The sequence below is a fragment of the Tympanuchus pallidicinctus genome, unplaced genomic scaffold (genome assembly GCF_026119805.1).
Source record: "Tympanuchus pallidicinctus isolate F22 unplaced genomic scaffold, pur_lepc_1.0 scaffold1, whole genome shotgun sequence".
Taxonomy (NCBI): Eukaryota; Metazoa; Chordata; class Aves; order Galliformes; family Phasianidae; genus Tympanuchus; species Tympanuchus pallidicinctus.
The window spans coordinates 19,860,936-19,875,171 of NW_026294618.1; the positions used below are offsets into that span (position 1 = coordinate 19,860,936).

General features: G+C 42.4%; 1 protein-coding gene across 2 annotated transcripts; it reads left to right on the forward strand.

Moving 5' to 3' along the window:
- The first annotated feature begins 271 nt into the window (after positions 1–271).
- On the forward strand, positions 272–13,921 carry CLN8 (CLN8 transmembrane ER and ERGIC protein). Of its 2 annotated transcripts, none has more exons than XM_052697709.1 (3): positions 272–635; positions 9,439–10,135; positions 10,538–13,921. In XM_052697709.1, exons 2-3 carry the CDS (start codon positions 9,593–9,595, stop codon positions 10,850–10,852), a joined length of 858 nt encoding a protein of 285 aa, XP_052553669.1. In that variant the 5' UTR covers positions 272–635; positions 9,439–9,592; the 3' UTR covers positions 10,853–13,921. The 2 variants fall into 2 exon arrangements, with proteins under 2 accessions (XP_052553669.1, XP_052553662.1); XM_052697702.1 differs by lacking the exon at positions 272–635 and adding an exon at positions 7,769–7,956.
- Positions 13,922–14,236: the final 315 nt, after the last annotated feature.

The window sequence follows — 14,236 nt, forward strand, 5'->3', positions numbered from 1 at the left end:
TACTGAGAATCCCAAGAGTAATTTTATTAGATTACTGACGGAGGCTATGGAAATATTTGTGGCTTCCACCCATCATTGACAAACAGTGACTGTAAGGTCCTTGTCTTCATCTCAGATAGTTTCCACAGAAACTCTCTGAAGCTGCTTTACACATTCAACCAAAAGATGTAGTAATCTTGGATCGAAGCCTTGGCAGAGACCCAGCCACTCTTTGCTTTGTTTTTAACCTGGCAAAGATAATTTTGCCTCCTAGTGAAGCGCCTCATTTCTGTCAGGTGAAACTATTTGGAACTAAACAAAACTCCAGAATGATAAGTGTATGGACCATACGGCAGACATAGGATTTTACTTTGCTTCCTGAAGAGGTGCTGGAGGAAGGTACCTGCATGAGAAATGAGAAAGAAGACCTAGAGATTCTGGATAAACCTGGAACACCAGTTATACCAGATTGATGACTACAGCTGTGAAGCAAGAACCTAAATACTAATGCAGAATAACTCGTTCCAGTTAACATTGTTAAGACATGTGGATTAGAGAGAGAGAGGAATGAAAAGGTTCAGCTGGGAGCTAAGCTTATAACATCGTGCTTGTTACCTGAAACCTACCAGAAGCAACCAAGGAACTGGACATGGACGGTATTATTCTTGTCTATTATTTCAGTGGGGAAAATACACTGTTGTAGTGCTGCCAGTAGTGCTACTGAACTCTAACAGGTGAAAATCCTCAGAGCAGAACATAAATAGTTACTGATTCTAATGGCTGGGAGAAGAGGGAAGAAAAAAAATGCATGATGAAATATATTTAAGTAATGGTTAAAGAGACGTGTTTATAGTAAACAAGCTGTAAAACAGAAATAGATAAGAATGCTTGGGAGTGACACGTGAACTTAAGCAGATAAAGAACAAATGAAGAAGGAATGCATGTTATGTATTGCAGGTTAATCACTGGACTAAAGGGAGAGAGAAGCTGAGATTCAGAGAAACTCTTGAGAGAAAAGGCTGGAGTAAACAGGAGAGAGCTTGAGAGCATCTTTTATCAAAATTGAACTAGATGAGGATTAGAACAACAACCAAAATTTGGCTGTAGTCCCTTGCATGGAAGTAAAAGAATGAGAAGGGAGGAAAGGCTGAAGGAATAATTGCCCAAAGGCTGTACTTGGTGAGGTTCAGTTAAGCAGTGGACAAGGAATTGCCAGATGTCACAGAGTCAATGTAAGTAAGATCCTGAACCCTGTTGACTTACAGTTGAATTTTTTCAATGAGACAGGGATATGTGCAACTACTCCACAGTCACTGTATACCTTCAGCAATTTCATAAAATATTTATAAGCAAAAAGCACAATGAGTAACTCTCAAGAGGGATTCAAGAAAAGGGTAGATGACAAACTGAGTAACATTGTTAATGGGTGTGGCATTGATGGATTGATGGTTGGACTTGATGATCTTAGAGGCCTTCTCCATCCTAAGTGTTTCTATGATTCTATGATGGTGAAAAAAATCTCTAGCATCTTTCATACTATCTGAATTATCTGGAAAGACCTAGGCAAGCAGAAGCAGCCTTTTCATTGCTACTATTTTTTTCCCAAAACTGTTAGATCAAAATCTGGATGCCCTGCAAATCTGATTTTTTAAAATGTTGAGGCTATTAGGTTCTTCAAAAAGACAACTGCTAATAGTATTATCTGTTCTGGATCATAAGGTGTTAAAGTTGATTAACTCATATAAAAATGAGTAAAGTAGATATAGAGTAAAATAGTAAAAGAGTTTGCAGAAAATCCTGCTGATTTACAAGTACTGATGAAAGCAGATCAGCGTGGGCAGATGAACATATTATGCAATGTAAAGCCTTTCTGAATCCTTTTCACACGTGAAAGCCTTGTAACACAGGTTTTTTGAAAAAAGCTGTATGGTTCCTGTTAGCCAAGAGGCAAAATGCCTTAAACAAGCATGTTCAAAGTGGTCCTTGGAATAATCGTAGTTTGCATGTAGGAATACTGCATAAGTACTTGTCGTACAAGAAGGGGGAGAACTTGGAGGGTACGTGTAAAATATTAACCAAGTGAGATAACACGGTCGGTATTGCCACAGAGTTCCTTTAGACAGTGTGTAGGTAGTACAGCTCCCACAGATTTGAATGCAGAGTACAGATTAACACATGGTAAAACAACAAATTTTGATTTTAAAAAAGAATTCAAAATGCACGCTACTGAAAATATACAATTATGTGACAGATCAGCACAAGCTATGTATGCACAGGTATGTGTATGCACAGGTCTGTGTCTGCTAACATGCAGGCTTTCTGAGGGAGTGGGAGAGAGGACTAAAACCTGTCAGTGGGGTCTTGACTTTTCAAGTATTACAGACTTTTCATCCTTTGTTGAGAAGATTGTCAGCTGATGATTTATTTATACTGATAGGATTTCCTTCAACACATTAAACTACTGGCTGTAGGTCGTTGGCATTAAATTATTGGTTGTTGGAATTAAAAATAAGAGAATTTAAGGTATAACTTCAGTTCCTTTAACTGCTACTCAGAGAGATTGTCTTTTTCTCTCTGTTCGGTTATTAATTCATCTCTCAGAGAGTCAGGGTTGAGATTCTAAGGCACCACTAAAAACAGTATATAAAGGAAAAAGAAACTTTGTCCAGGACTCATCTATACTGATGGACACTACAGCTCTTGAGTGCTGCCCCAGATGGACTGGCATATTTTCAAACATTTCATTCATATTCATGCTGCAGACTTAAATGGGACTGTCAGAGGAGGGCACAAGTCATGTTGAGAGTGCAAGAGACATAGTACACTCTCCCCCACAGACCTGATAACAAATTTTTGCATCCTCATCAGACAGGGTTTTGCTCCTCAAAGAGTGGTCTCATGTGAACATGTGTAAAGAAGGAACAGTACATGAAGTCTTTTCTGCTTCTTAGTATATCTGTATTGATGATATTTCTGTGCTATTTTTAATGGGTCACTACCTTAAATATCCTGCACAACATTCCTGCAGCAAGGGACATCTGACCATAAGCAAAACAAACTTTTTCCGTAATGTTCCTTTATTATGGCTATTAGACAGATTTTATTTTCTCCACATTTCAAGGCCTCACTGTTCACAATGCACACTAATGGTAGCCACACAGCTGTGTGCAAAAAAACCTGCCTTTTGGACTCCAGAACTATTGCAGTGGTCTGGAACAACATTCGTGTCTCATGAGACAACTGAGACTTCTGCTGCAGGAACAATCTTGTCTTTGCTGGTGTTGTTCCAGCAGAACTGAAGGTAGGGATGCAAGATGTTGATGGGGTCTACCTGAACCTCAGTAAAGCCTTTGACACCATCCCCCACAACAGTGGAGAAGCTGGCTGCCCATGGTTTGGATGGGTGGATGCTCTGCTGGGCGAAACGCTGGCTGAATGGCTGGGCCCAAAGAGTTGTGGTCAATGGAGTTAAATCCAGTTGGCGGCCAGTCACGAGCTGTGTCCCCAGGACTCAGGTACTGGGGCCGCTTCTGTTCAACATTTTTGTTAATGATCTTGATGAGGGGATTGAGTGCACCCTCAGTAAGTTTGCATACAACACCAAGTTGGGAGGCAGTGTTGATCTGCCAGAAGGTAGAAAGGCACTACAGAGGAACTGGATAGACTGAATTGATGGACCAAGGTTAACTGTATGAGTTGCAATAGGGCCAAATGTCAGGTCTTGCATTTTGGTCACAACAACCCCATGCAACCCTACAGGCTTGGGAAGGAGTGGCTGGAAAGCAGCCTGATGGAAAGGGATCTTGGTGTACTGACGCACAGCTGGCTGAATATGAGCCAGCAGTGTGCCCAGGTGGCCAAAATGTCCAATGGCATCCTGGCTTGTATCAGGAATGGTGTGGTGAGCAGCACTAGGGAAGTCATCCTGCTCATGTACTCAGCACTGGTGAGGCCCAACCTCGAGTGCTGTGTTCAGTTTTGGGCACCTCAGTACAGAAAGGACACTGAGGTGCTGGAGCAGATCCAAAGAAGGGCAACAAGTCTTGAGGGGCTTGGAGAATATGCCCTATGAGGAGAGACAGAAGGAACTGGGGCTGTTTAGTCTGGAGAAAGGGAGATGGAGGGGAGACGTTATTGCTCTCTTCCAGTATCTGAAAGGTGCTTACATCAAGAGTGGGGTTGGTCTCTTCTCACTGGTAACAGGTGACAGGATGAGGGGAAATGGTCTCAAGTTGCGCCAGGGTAAGTTTAGGTTGGATATCAGGAAAAACTTCTTTACAGAAAGGGTTGTTAAGCACTGGAATAGGCTCTCTAGGGAGGTGGTTGAGTCACCATCCCTGCATGTGTTTGAAAGCTGTTTGGATGTGGTGCTCAGGGACATGATTTAGCAGAGGGTTGTTAGAGTTAGGGTAGTATGGTTAGGTTGTGGTTGGACTCCATGATCTTTAAGTTCTTTTCCACCCTAAGCAATTATATGATTCTATGATTCCTTACCCCTACAACTGGACCTATAGGGAGCATCTCCTAAGCCTCTGCATTTAAAGCATTTAAATGCCAATGAGAGGGCTCCATCTGTCTCTGAAAGTAAAGGGAGTAGGAGAAGGAGATGGAGTTGTAGGGAATGAAGAAGAAAAACTGATAAAACTAAAGACATTCTTAACCACTAGTGACTACATGTATATTAATAGATAAAACAAAGGAGCTATAAATTAATTATTGAATACAGTATTTAATTGTTAGCATGTTGCCTGGAAGAAGTTTGGCCCATGCCAACTGGTACTTCTCTAGACTGTTCCTACTTTGGGGCATTGGTCCTATTTTGAACAGGACCTAAAAATGACCTTCAGAAGGTAGCATTTCTATGGATGTTTTGGGGGATAGCTAATGCGAAAAGCCTATTCCATAGGCAGTTTGGATGCAGCTACCCCATTCCTGAGCAACTGGCTGCTCCCTCAATGCATCTTGGAATATTCTATCTGTTTGTATAGATGTAGCCATTCAGAAAACAAAACACAAATGTTGTGAAATGCAAAAAAAAAAAAAAAAAAAGCTGTTTAGTTCTTGACAATAGGCAAACACTACCCAATTAGTATAAAGAAGCTCTTGAACATGAGGGGCAGTTCATCCAAAGTGTAGGTGCAGAACTCCTCTGTACCTGGATGTGCTTTTCGCTCTTCCAGTGGTGGTATTCAGATCTCCAAAAGTTGCCCAAAACCAAAAATAGCATAGTTGGGAAATTGAGCTTTGAACATAGCATGATGTAGAATATAACCAATATAACAGTTGGCTGTGAAAGAGAAAACTGAACATGATGTAAAGTGGAAGATGAGCCTCGCTGCAGGAAGAAGCTATTTTGAAATGCTTGACCTTATTGTAATTACCATGATTAGACAGCTATTAAAACGTTGTCACTAAGTATGGTTGTAGCATCAGTAGATTCAGAAAGTAACACTGAACTATTACATCATGTCTATGGCTGATAGTAATTAAAAAATTAGATAACACTTGAGAAGGCAAGAAAGGCAGATGGGAAGGAAAAAAACAAGAAAGGCAACATAGTATCTGTGATCTTATTTTTACAGTATGATCACAGTGCCTTACATGTAAGTAAAACTCAAATTTCCTGCCTTAAGCTGTTACAAATTAAAGGAATTCCTTAAAGAGAGTTCTGGGAAAAATAAAATCTGGGGAAGTTAAAACACCTACCCTCAGTGCATCAGCTCCAGTAGCACATTTAGTTGACCACGGATAAATGGTTAATGTAATCTTTTTTGATTTCAGCAAAGCTTTCAGTACTATTTCTTGATAAAATGTCCAGTGTACAGCTAGACAAGAACAGGCTGGCAGCCAGTCGTAAGTAGGATCCTCAAGGGTCCAATTTTAGGACCAATTGTCCACAGTGTTTTTATAAATGACCGGGATCCAGGAGTTGAATTCACACTAAGTTTGCAGATGGCACTAGACTGGGAGGAGCTTTTGACTCCCTTGAGGGCAGAGCGGCCTTACAGAGAGAACTCAACAATTTAGAGGTCTGAGCAATTCAGCAACTGCACAAAGTTTAATAAGAGCAAGTGCCAGATTCTGCACCTGGGGTGGTGCAATTCTGGCTACATGTACAGTATGGGGAATGAAAGGCTGGAGAATAGCCCCATGGAAAGGGATCTGGGAGTTCTCGTGGACAGCAAGTTCAATCTCAGTCAGTAGTGCCTGAGCAACCCAAAGGGCCAACCATGCCCTGGGATGCTCCAGGCCCAGCATGGCTGCCAGGTGAGGGGAGGGGTTGTCCCCCTCCGCTCTGATGCTGTGCAGAGCTGAGCCCTGCTCTTTGGTGACAGCAACAGGACCAAGGGAACTGCATGGAGCTGCTCCAGGGGAGGATCAAGTGGGTGTTAGGAAAAAGTTCTGTGTACGTCAGCATATGTCATTAGGATCTCTGTCACCTGATCATGAGCATCTGTACAAAAGAACAGTTTTGGCTGAAATCCCTCTCACTGCTGAGTCTCTGCCTCTTGGACGGAAACCAGGTTACTTCTAGAAATGTCACAGGTATGCTCCAACATGTGACTCACCCAAATGGCACATATACACTGTCTGGGTGGGTGACTTCAGTCAAACTGTGGAATCCCTTGGGGCTGACTATAGAGGAACTCAGAGCAGCCCTACTGGCAGCTTGCAGTGCCTCACACCGAGCATAAAAATAACTTAGGATGGCTGACCGTGTCCAAACTCCTGATGTAATTTCACTTTCCACGTTGCTCAGGGAGTCCAAAGGCAACAGAGTTATCATTTACCAATTAAAAGAAAACACTTGAACCAAATCAAAAACAAAACAAACAAACAAACAAACAAACAACAAAAAAAACCCTTCTCCCTTGATCTGCCTCTGCTGTAGCAGTGCCCAGATCTCTCCGAGTCACCTCTCAGGCTGGTAGCTGAACATAGGTCAGACCTTGAGGATGTTCACGTCCCAAGCCTGGTCTTTCACCACAAGCAGACCTGAGTTTAGGTCTCAGCTGTTCTACACCCAATGTTCTGTATGAGGGAAGTTGTGGCTTGCTTTTTACTTTCTATCAATTTTTGGTGGAATCACATGGCCGGTTGTGGGATTGAGCTTTTCAGGGGCAAAACCATCAGCCAGCTCAGTCACTTGAATAGGCACCAAACTAAAACCTGGGCATGAGTTTGGAGCGGTGCTGAGGAAACTGCCAGTGTGGTTTCCCTGGGACTCACAGGGATGACACAACTGCTCTTCACACCAGCACAGAGAGAATCATGTAGCAGCACTCCATGACATGCATTTTGTAATCTGTTGTCTTTATTAGACACTGTGTAATTACAGGTAAGGGCAGGTGCTGTGACATCACTGCTACCTTTTTTTCTGTTTTTCCAACAGGCACCTATTAAACGTTACTAACTTTTCAGTTGAGTGAAAAAAAAATAATCTCGTAAACAAGGTCTTTTCCAACTTAAATCGGAAGTATATATATATCTATACATATATACACAACAGATCCTCCTGGTTTTCTGCTATGGCAAATCTGGGAGGGTGGCCTGCTGTTCCTAGAGACCTTTCTGATTCCAACCCGAGCAGCCTAACGCCCCTTGCAGATGCCTTCCTGCCAGCCCTCAGCCCTCCTGCCAGCCCTCAGGAGCCCCCTTCCTCCCGCCGCGGTGGGCACGGCCGTTACCCCCTCTGCGCGCAGTGGTATGGCCGCGCCCTCTTGCAGCTGCAAGGCGGTTCGTACCATTGGGTTAGCACGCAGAGGGGAGAGGGTGTGTCGTGCGCATGCGCGCTGGGTGCACGGTGCCGGCGGAGCGGTGGGTGGCTGTTGCGAGAGTCGCGGCGGGCCAGGCCGGGCTGGGCACTCCCGGGAGGCCTGTGGGGGCGGCTCGCCGCCCGAGCAGCCCCGGAGCCGGGGAGGGCCGGGCCGCCATCGCAGGCAGCGCTGCCAGCAAGGAACGGCGGGGCTGAGCCAGGTCTGTGCGCCGGGGCTGCGTTCGGGGCTCGGCGGGGAGCGGGTGGCTGTCAGTACTTGCGCTCGCGTGAGGCCGGGGCTCTCGGGGCCTGCCGTGCCCTGCCAGTGCCCTGCCAATGCCCTCGGCTTGGTGCCCTTCGCGTAGAGGGAGGAGCTTTGGCTCCACTTTCGGGTCCGTTGTGTCAGGTGTAGGACTGCCAGGTGTTGTCGGCAGCCGTGCTCTGTGGGCTGGGGGGCACTGAGGAGCGAGGGCCAGGGCGCGGGGCGCGGGACGGAATGGCTGAGGTGGGAAGGGAGCTTTGCGCACTGCCTGGTCCCACTGCTCTGCTCATCATGGTCACGCAGAGCGTGTTGCTGAGGGTTATGTCCGCGCAGCTTTTGAAGATCTCTAAGAAAGGATGCTTCCCAACCTCTCTGGGTAGCCTGTGCCAGTGCTTAGTCACCATCACAGTAAATAAGTTTTTCTTCATGTTCAAATGGAACAGATCCCTACAGTGCCAAAGGCTTGGGTCTGTTGTGTCGTGGTGGAGGTTGTTGCATGGTGGAGGCAAACAGGAACATCTCACTGGGGTTTCTGTATTCCCTTGCTACAGTGGCTTTCTTATCCAGCTCCTGTCTGTGGCCTTTTACAGACAGTGTTGAGTTTGGTGGCCAGGCTGATACAGCCTAAATCATGCATAAAATGACCTGGTACTCAAATACTTAAACATTACCCAGCTCTTTCCACCCCACGAAGTCATGATCTTTAACTGCTGCGTGTTCAGGAAGTTTCAGCTAACTTGAGGCACTGACTGCCAGACTGTTTGGTTAATTATGCTGATGTTGTTAATCATACATATTAATGCTGCTTGTCTGCATTCCGTACTCCTGTTGCATTTTTGGAATTGGTTTTCTGTTGGAAAGTCTTGTAATGTTTGGAAACTGATTGCTAAGTCTTGTTTTGAGATATGATCCTGAAAGCTTATTTTTGTGTTAGTGGTCCCGTGTACTAGGATAAGTTTTTCTCTTTTCATGTCCCAAGTGTGTATGTGAGGTTCTGACTTGCACCCAAAGACATAAGCAGTGGTGGAAAATCAGTGAGGGAAAAGCAGAAGAGTAAAAGAATAATGGTTAGTGACAGCACACTGCTGTTCAAATGTGAATTTTGTGAGTAAGAAAACAGGATTTTCTTCTTATGTTTTCCCTTCCTCTTTCTTGCCTTCCTTCTTTGCTCTCTTCCACTTTTGCTTTAGTACGTTACTAAAACAAAGTTTACTTTACTATAGTACTAGTAAAGAATTTGCAGGCCAATTGCAAATCCTAAACGCATTGCTTAAATTGAGGGTTTTTTTTGTTCATCTACACCTGTCTTTGGGATGATTGTGCTCAATGACAGCAGAGCTGATGTTGTAACTGCAATGAAAGTGAGTTCTGTATAGTTTAGGAGGTGTGTACAGATGACTTTTTTAAAAAGACTCACTTTATTTTTTTCTTTTTGTTCCAGATGGAAAAAAAAGAGTTCATGGTTGCTAGTCCACATAATAGTGGAGGCTGAGTGGGCATGAAGGAGAGTATACAGTGTGAGTGAGAAGTCTCAAATCCCCTGCAAGGCTTTTTTTTATTAAAGGGAAAAATAAATAAATAAAAAGGAAGAAGACATGAATCCTACAAATAAAGATCAAGCATTTGGGACCATTTTTGACTGGGACTATCTCTTATGGGAAGTTCGTTTGACATTTTTAGCTGCTGGTTTTTTAATCTACCTGGGAGTATTTCTTCTGTCTCACTGGTTATCCTCCCGGATGAGTACCACTTATCGTGCCTTGTATGCAAAGGAAAAGGTGTTTTGGAATATGGCAGTCACACGTGGTGCGTTTGGACTTCAGAGCTGTGTTGCTGGGTTATGGGCTTTGCTCATAGATCCCGTTTTTCATGCTGACAAGGTGCATTCACAGCAAAAGTGGAGCTGGTTTAATTGTTTAATAGCTGCTGGATTTTTCTTGCTTGAAAATGTAGCTGTTCATATGTCCAACATCGTTTTTAGAACGTTTGATGTATTCCTCGTGGTTCATCACTTACTTGCTTTTGGTGGCTTAGCTGGTCTAGTAATCAATGTAAAATCTGGACATTACCTACCTTTGATGGGAATGTTGCTGGAGATGAGTACTCCTTCAACCTGCATTTCCTGGATGCTTCTAAAGGTAAGAATTTGAGACTTCACAAAGTATGTTTCTAACAGTTTTCATGCATCTCACTTCTCTGTGAATAGTGTGCACAGTTTGCCTGGATAGTTTGAAGCAAGGCTGAGCTTGTCTAACTGACGTCTATGTTACTGTGTTACCCACTTGTACAGAAACATGACCCTGACAGTTCTGCAGGTAGGCTTCTGTGTGGTGCTGTGTGCATATGGTTTGAGACAGCTTATGTCTAGCCTGAGTTTAGAATGATGTGTGTGTGTGCTATATCATAGCTCTACGTGAAAAAATGCCTGAGGGGATGTGTATGCAAAGACTGGGGAATTTGCTTTAGTTCTGGGGATTCTTTACTTTCTTATCTTGAATTAACAATCACACTTCTGCGTATTTCTGTTCTTGTTTTTCTAGGCTGGCTGTGCAAATACCTTTTTCTGGAAGGCAAATCAGTGGGTAATGATCCACCTGTTTCACTGCCGCATGATTCTCACTTACCACATGTGGTGGGTGTGTATTTTCAACTGGAATTCTGTGGTAGAAAACCTGGGACTTCTCCATTTTATTGTTTTATTCTCTGGATTATTTGCTGTTACATTAATACTTAACCCATACTGGACATACAAAAAAACTCAGCAGCTCCTCAGCCCAACTGACTGGAACTTCGAAAATAAAGCGACAGAAAATGGAAAGTTAAATGGTGAAACATCCCAAAAGAAGAGGATGTAACACCAGAACATCTGTTTCCTAGTGTGATATTGGACTACAGCAGAAGAATACACTGCAAACTAAGTGGCCCATGAAATCAAAGCTTCTGCAAGAAGCTCACTGATACAGACATTCCTTGCTGTTTGTATTCAGAATGCATCAGTGGTATTTAAAAATGTTGTCTGTATTTCATATGTACATATTCATAAATCTTCATCTTAGCAAAGAATTATGCCAATGGTTTTGTCTGTACTTCGATAGTATTTCATGGTTTAGCAATGACATGCTCTAATGATATCCTTCATCGTAATGCTTCAAAGTGGCTTTATTGCTAACTTGTCCACTAATCTTAGCTTGAATTGAATTTAGCTTTATTCTCATTTCACGTATGTTGGAGATACTGCTACTGAAAATAACGTTGAGAAGATTAAGATCAATTCTGACCCCAAATAGGTATGGTGTGGATACCTGTGTGCTATTAAATATTTCCCGCTGGATGAATTGGTCAAGTGGCAGAATGTAGTCATGGCTCAGTTTGTGGGTCTTTCCTTAAGTGAAAAGGAAGAGACAGTTAAGTGTTTGCTAGCAAAAGAAATTGTAGTACCCAGGTTGCCTTCAGTATGAGACTTCATATCCACAGCAAACATGAACGTGGTGAGGAGTGGGAACACCTGCTCATTGTGCTGCTGGTCATGCTAGGTAATCATAGTGGTCCTTTCTGGACTTGAAATCTATGAAAGACAAGACTCAATGATAAGTTTGTTGGGTGATTGGTAAGATTTTCTTCTTTGTAGGTCACAAATGAATAAATGTGCAATTAGTTCCATTCGTGCTCCTGTTATACTTCCTCTTATTTTTGGAAAACCTCTTAGTTACAGAGGGTTTTAGAATATGAGGTGACTCATAGAATCATAAAATAGCCTGGGTTGAAAAGGACCACAGTGATCATCCAGTTTCAACCCCCGTGCTATGTGCAGGGTCACCAGCACCAGACCAGGCTGCCCAGAGCCACATCCAGCCTGGCCTTGAATGCCTCCAGGGATGGGGCACTCATCTTTGGAGAAAAGCTTATTGTCACCTCTTTTAGAAGTTCTGTTATTCCTGTAGTGTTTTTATTTCTGCTTTGAAGAACACAGAAGGTGAGGTTATCAATTCTTTGCACTTTATCTACCATATTTTTAAGTTTTTAATTGACCTCGGGAACAGAGAGTGTGTTTGGATAGTGGTTTGGCAAGTTGTGGAGGTTGTTCTCCCACTTGTTCTTGGATGCAGTGTGGGACAGCAGATCAGTATATAAAGATCATGATAGAAGAGAGTGACACCTATTGGCAGGAGAGTGACAAAGATACCTAATTAACGTTGATGTACTATTGAGATAAAAAACATGTCATTTGAAAGTTCATCATATGCTGTGATATGACACAGTTTTATTTACCAAAGTAATAAGACCAGACGAGCTACAGCTGTGAAGAGCTTTAGGTTGAGGCATTTGTACCAGGCTTTGTGTCCTGCCCTGTGTGGGAGCATAGTGTTTAAAATGGCAGAGGAGTGGGGAGTGGAGATTACTGTCTTGGTGCAAACAAGCCCATTCCATTACACCTGGTGGGAATGTCTTTTATTTTATTTGGATGAGGCTGAGGAGGTTACTGTGTTCCCTAATTCCCTAATAAGATCTTTTGCATCTCTTCCTATGTATATAATGTACAATACCTAAAAGCACCTGTTAACCTCAATGCTGCTGGACCTGCTGGAACAGGAGATCTATGCAATATTAGAAATAATAGTATTCACTTTATATTCCTTTTGGCTTCAAGGGCGAGAGGGTTTTACAGTCTATATAGAAATAGTACAGAGCATCAAAATAGACAACATTTCTTCAGTGCTATTACACAAAGCCTCTATTTTGTTCACTGCAGGTTCTAGTGTCTAATTACTCTTACAGTTCTGTGTTTCCCACAGATAAAGACTAGCTACAGTTGGCTTAGAGATTTTGTTAATTTGAAACAAATCCCAGACCTTTTGGGCCTCTTTTGTAAGGCTTCATCTGCAGTTTAATAAAGAAATTTGCTATCAGCATCAGTAGGGATAGGTCACAGGTTGTGCTTCTGCCATGATTTGGAAAACTTTTGCATGATGTTTTAGTATGATTTTGCTAGCCTAGGTGACTGTGCAATGCTTTGTCTTGCTTTCTTCTTGGGGTGGGTGTATTTGAGGAGTGCAGTTTGTGTCTCCTTTTTTTTTTTTTTTTTTTTTTTTAAGATAATTGGTTTGGGGTATGGTTTTTGTGAGTGCATGTGTGTTTCTGCTGTTCTTTTAAAAAAAACAACAAAATGTCTGATCTGAGGGTTGGACCTTATCTAAGCATCTAGTTCTGTGTTCATACATTCCTAAGTCAGAGTTTGTTTTCCTCTGTTTGTGTCATGTTTTTTCAAAACCTGTTGTCACTTTCCAAAACCTGCCTAAGGTGTTTATTCCTGTCTGCAGTACTGGTCATGATCCAGCAGCAGTGACAATACTCCAGCAGTGACTTTGGCTAATAGTTTTTAGCACTTACTGCTGAGTTTTCTTTTGTTAAATGCCTGTGTCCAGATTTTTTTTTCCCTGATAGCACTGATCAGCTATTGATGTTGTACAGTTATAAAAGACGCTTTTAATAACCTCAGGGAAATTGCACTTAAAGTGAATTTAGAAGTATTAATGAATTAATAAATTCAACTCTGTCCCTCATACAATGTAGTATTTGTTGAATGCATCTTTATGCTGAGTGCATGAATAAAAGTATTTTATTGAGCAGTTGTATACCCTGAGTTTCATTTGCTGGTTAAAGTAATGCCTCTATTTGTTGTTGTTGTTTTTACTTGCTGCTTGTAGCTGATTGTTTTTGTAGTGAATGTTTTAAAAGATGACTTATTTTGAAATAATCTCCCTGACTGAGCAGGAATGGTGTTGTGTCTGTGGAAGTAGCTCTGAAACCTTGTGTGCTACTGTACCTTCATCACCATTTAACATTGGCAAGTTCAGTTATGTGATTAAGCAGAAGAAGCTGAACCATGTGTGTGAGTATGTTCTAAAAGGTATCACTTGAAATGACACATCTGGCTTGTGTATTTGAAGTGTGATCTCTCTTTGCATTAGGCTGTAACTATGAAGACACTTGACTTGGTGTCAAGAGATGCTTCGTGGTTTAGTATGAGCCACCGTCTTTTTTTTTTTTTCCTTTTCAAGAAACTGTTCAGTTGCTAAACAGCAAAATAACAATTACAAGCATTGAATGTGCCCATCTTCAGTAGTGCTCTGCTGAACTTATTTCCTGATCCTTTTAGCATTAGTGAGTTTAGGGAAAACAGCATAACTGCTGGTATTTCAACTATTCTGAAAAGAATGCACTGTGCAAGCAACCGGCTG

Excerpts from the sequence above, each read along its gene's own strand:
- CLN8 (XM_052697709.1), top strand. The coding sequence starts at position 9,593 with ATGAATCCTACAAATAAAGATCAAGCATTTGGGACCATTTTTGACTGG. Across the intron at positions 10,136-10,537 it reads TTTCCTGGATGCTTCTAAAG|GCTGGCTGTGCAAATACCTT; the intron begins GTAAGAATTTGA and ends TTGTTTTTCTAG.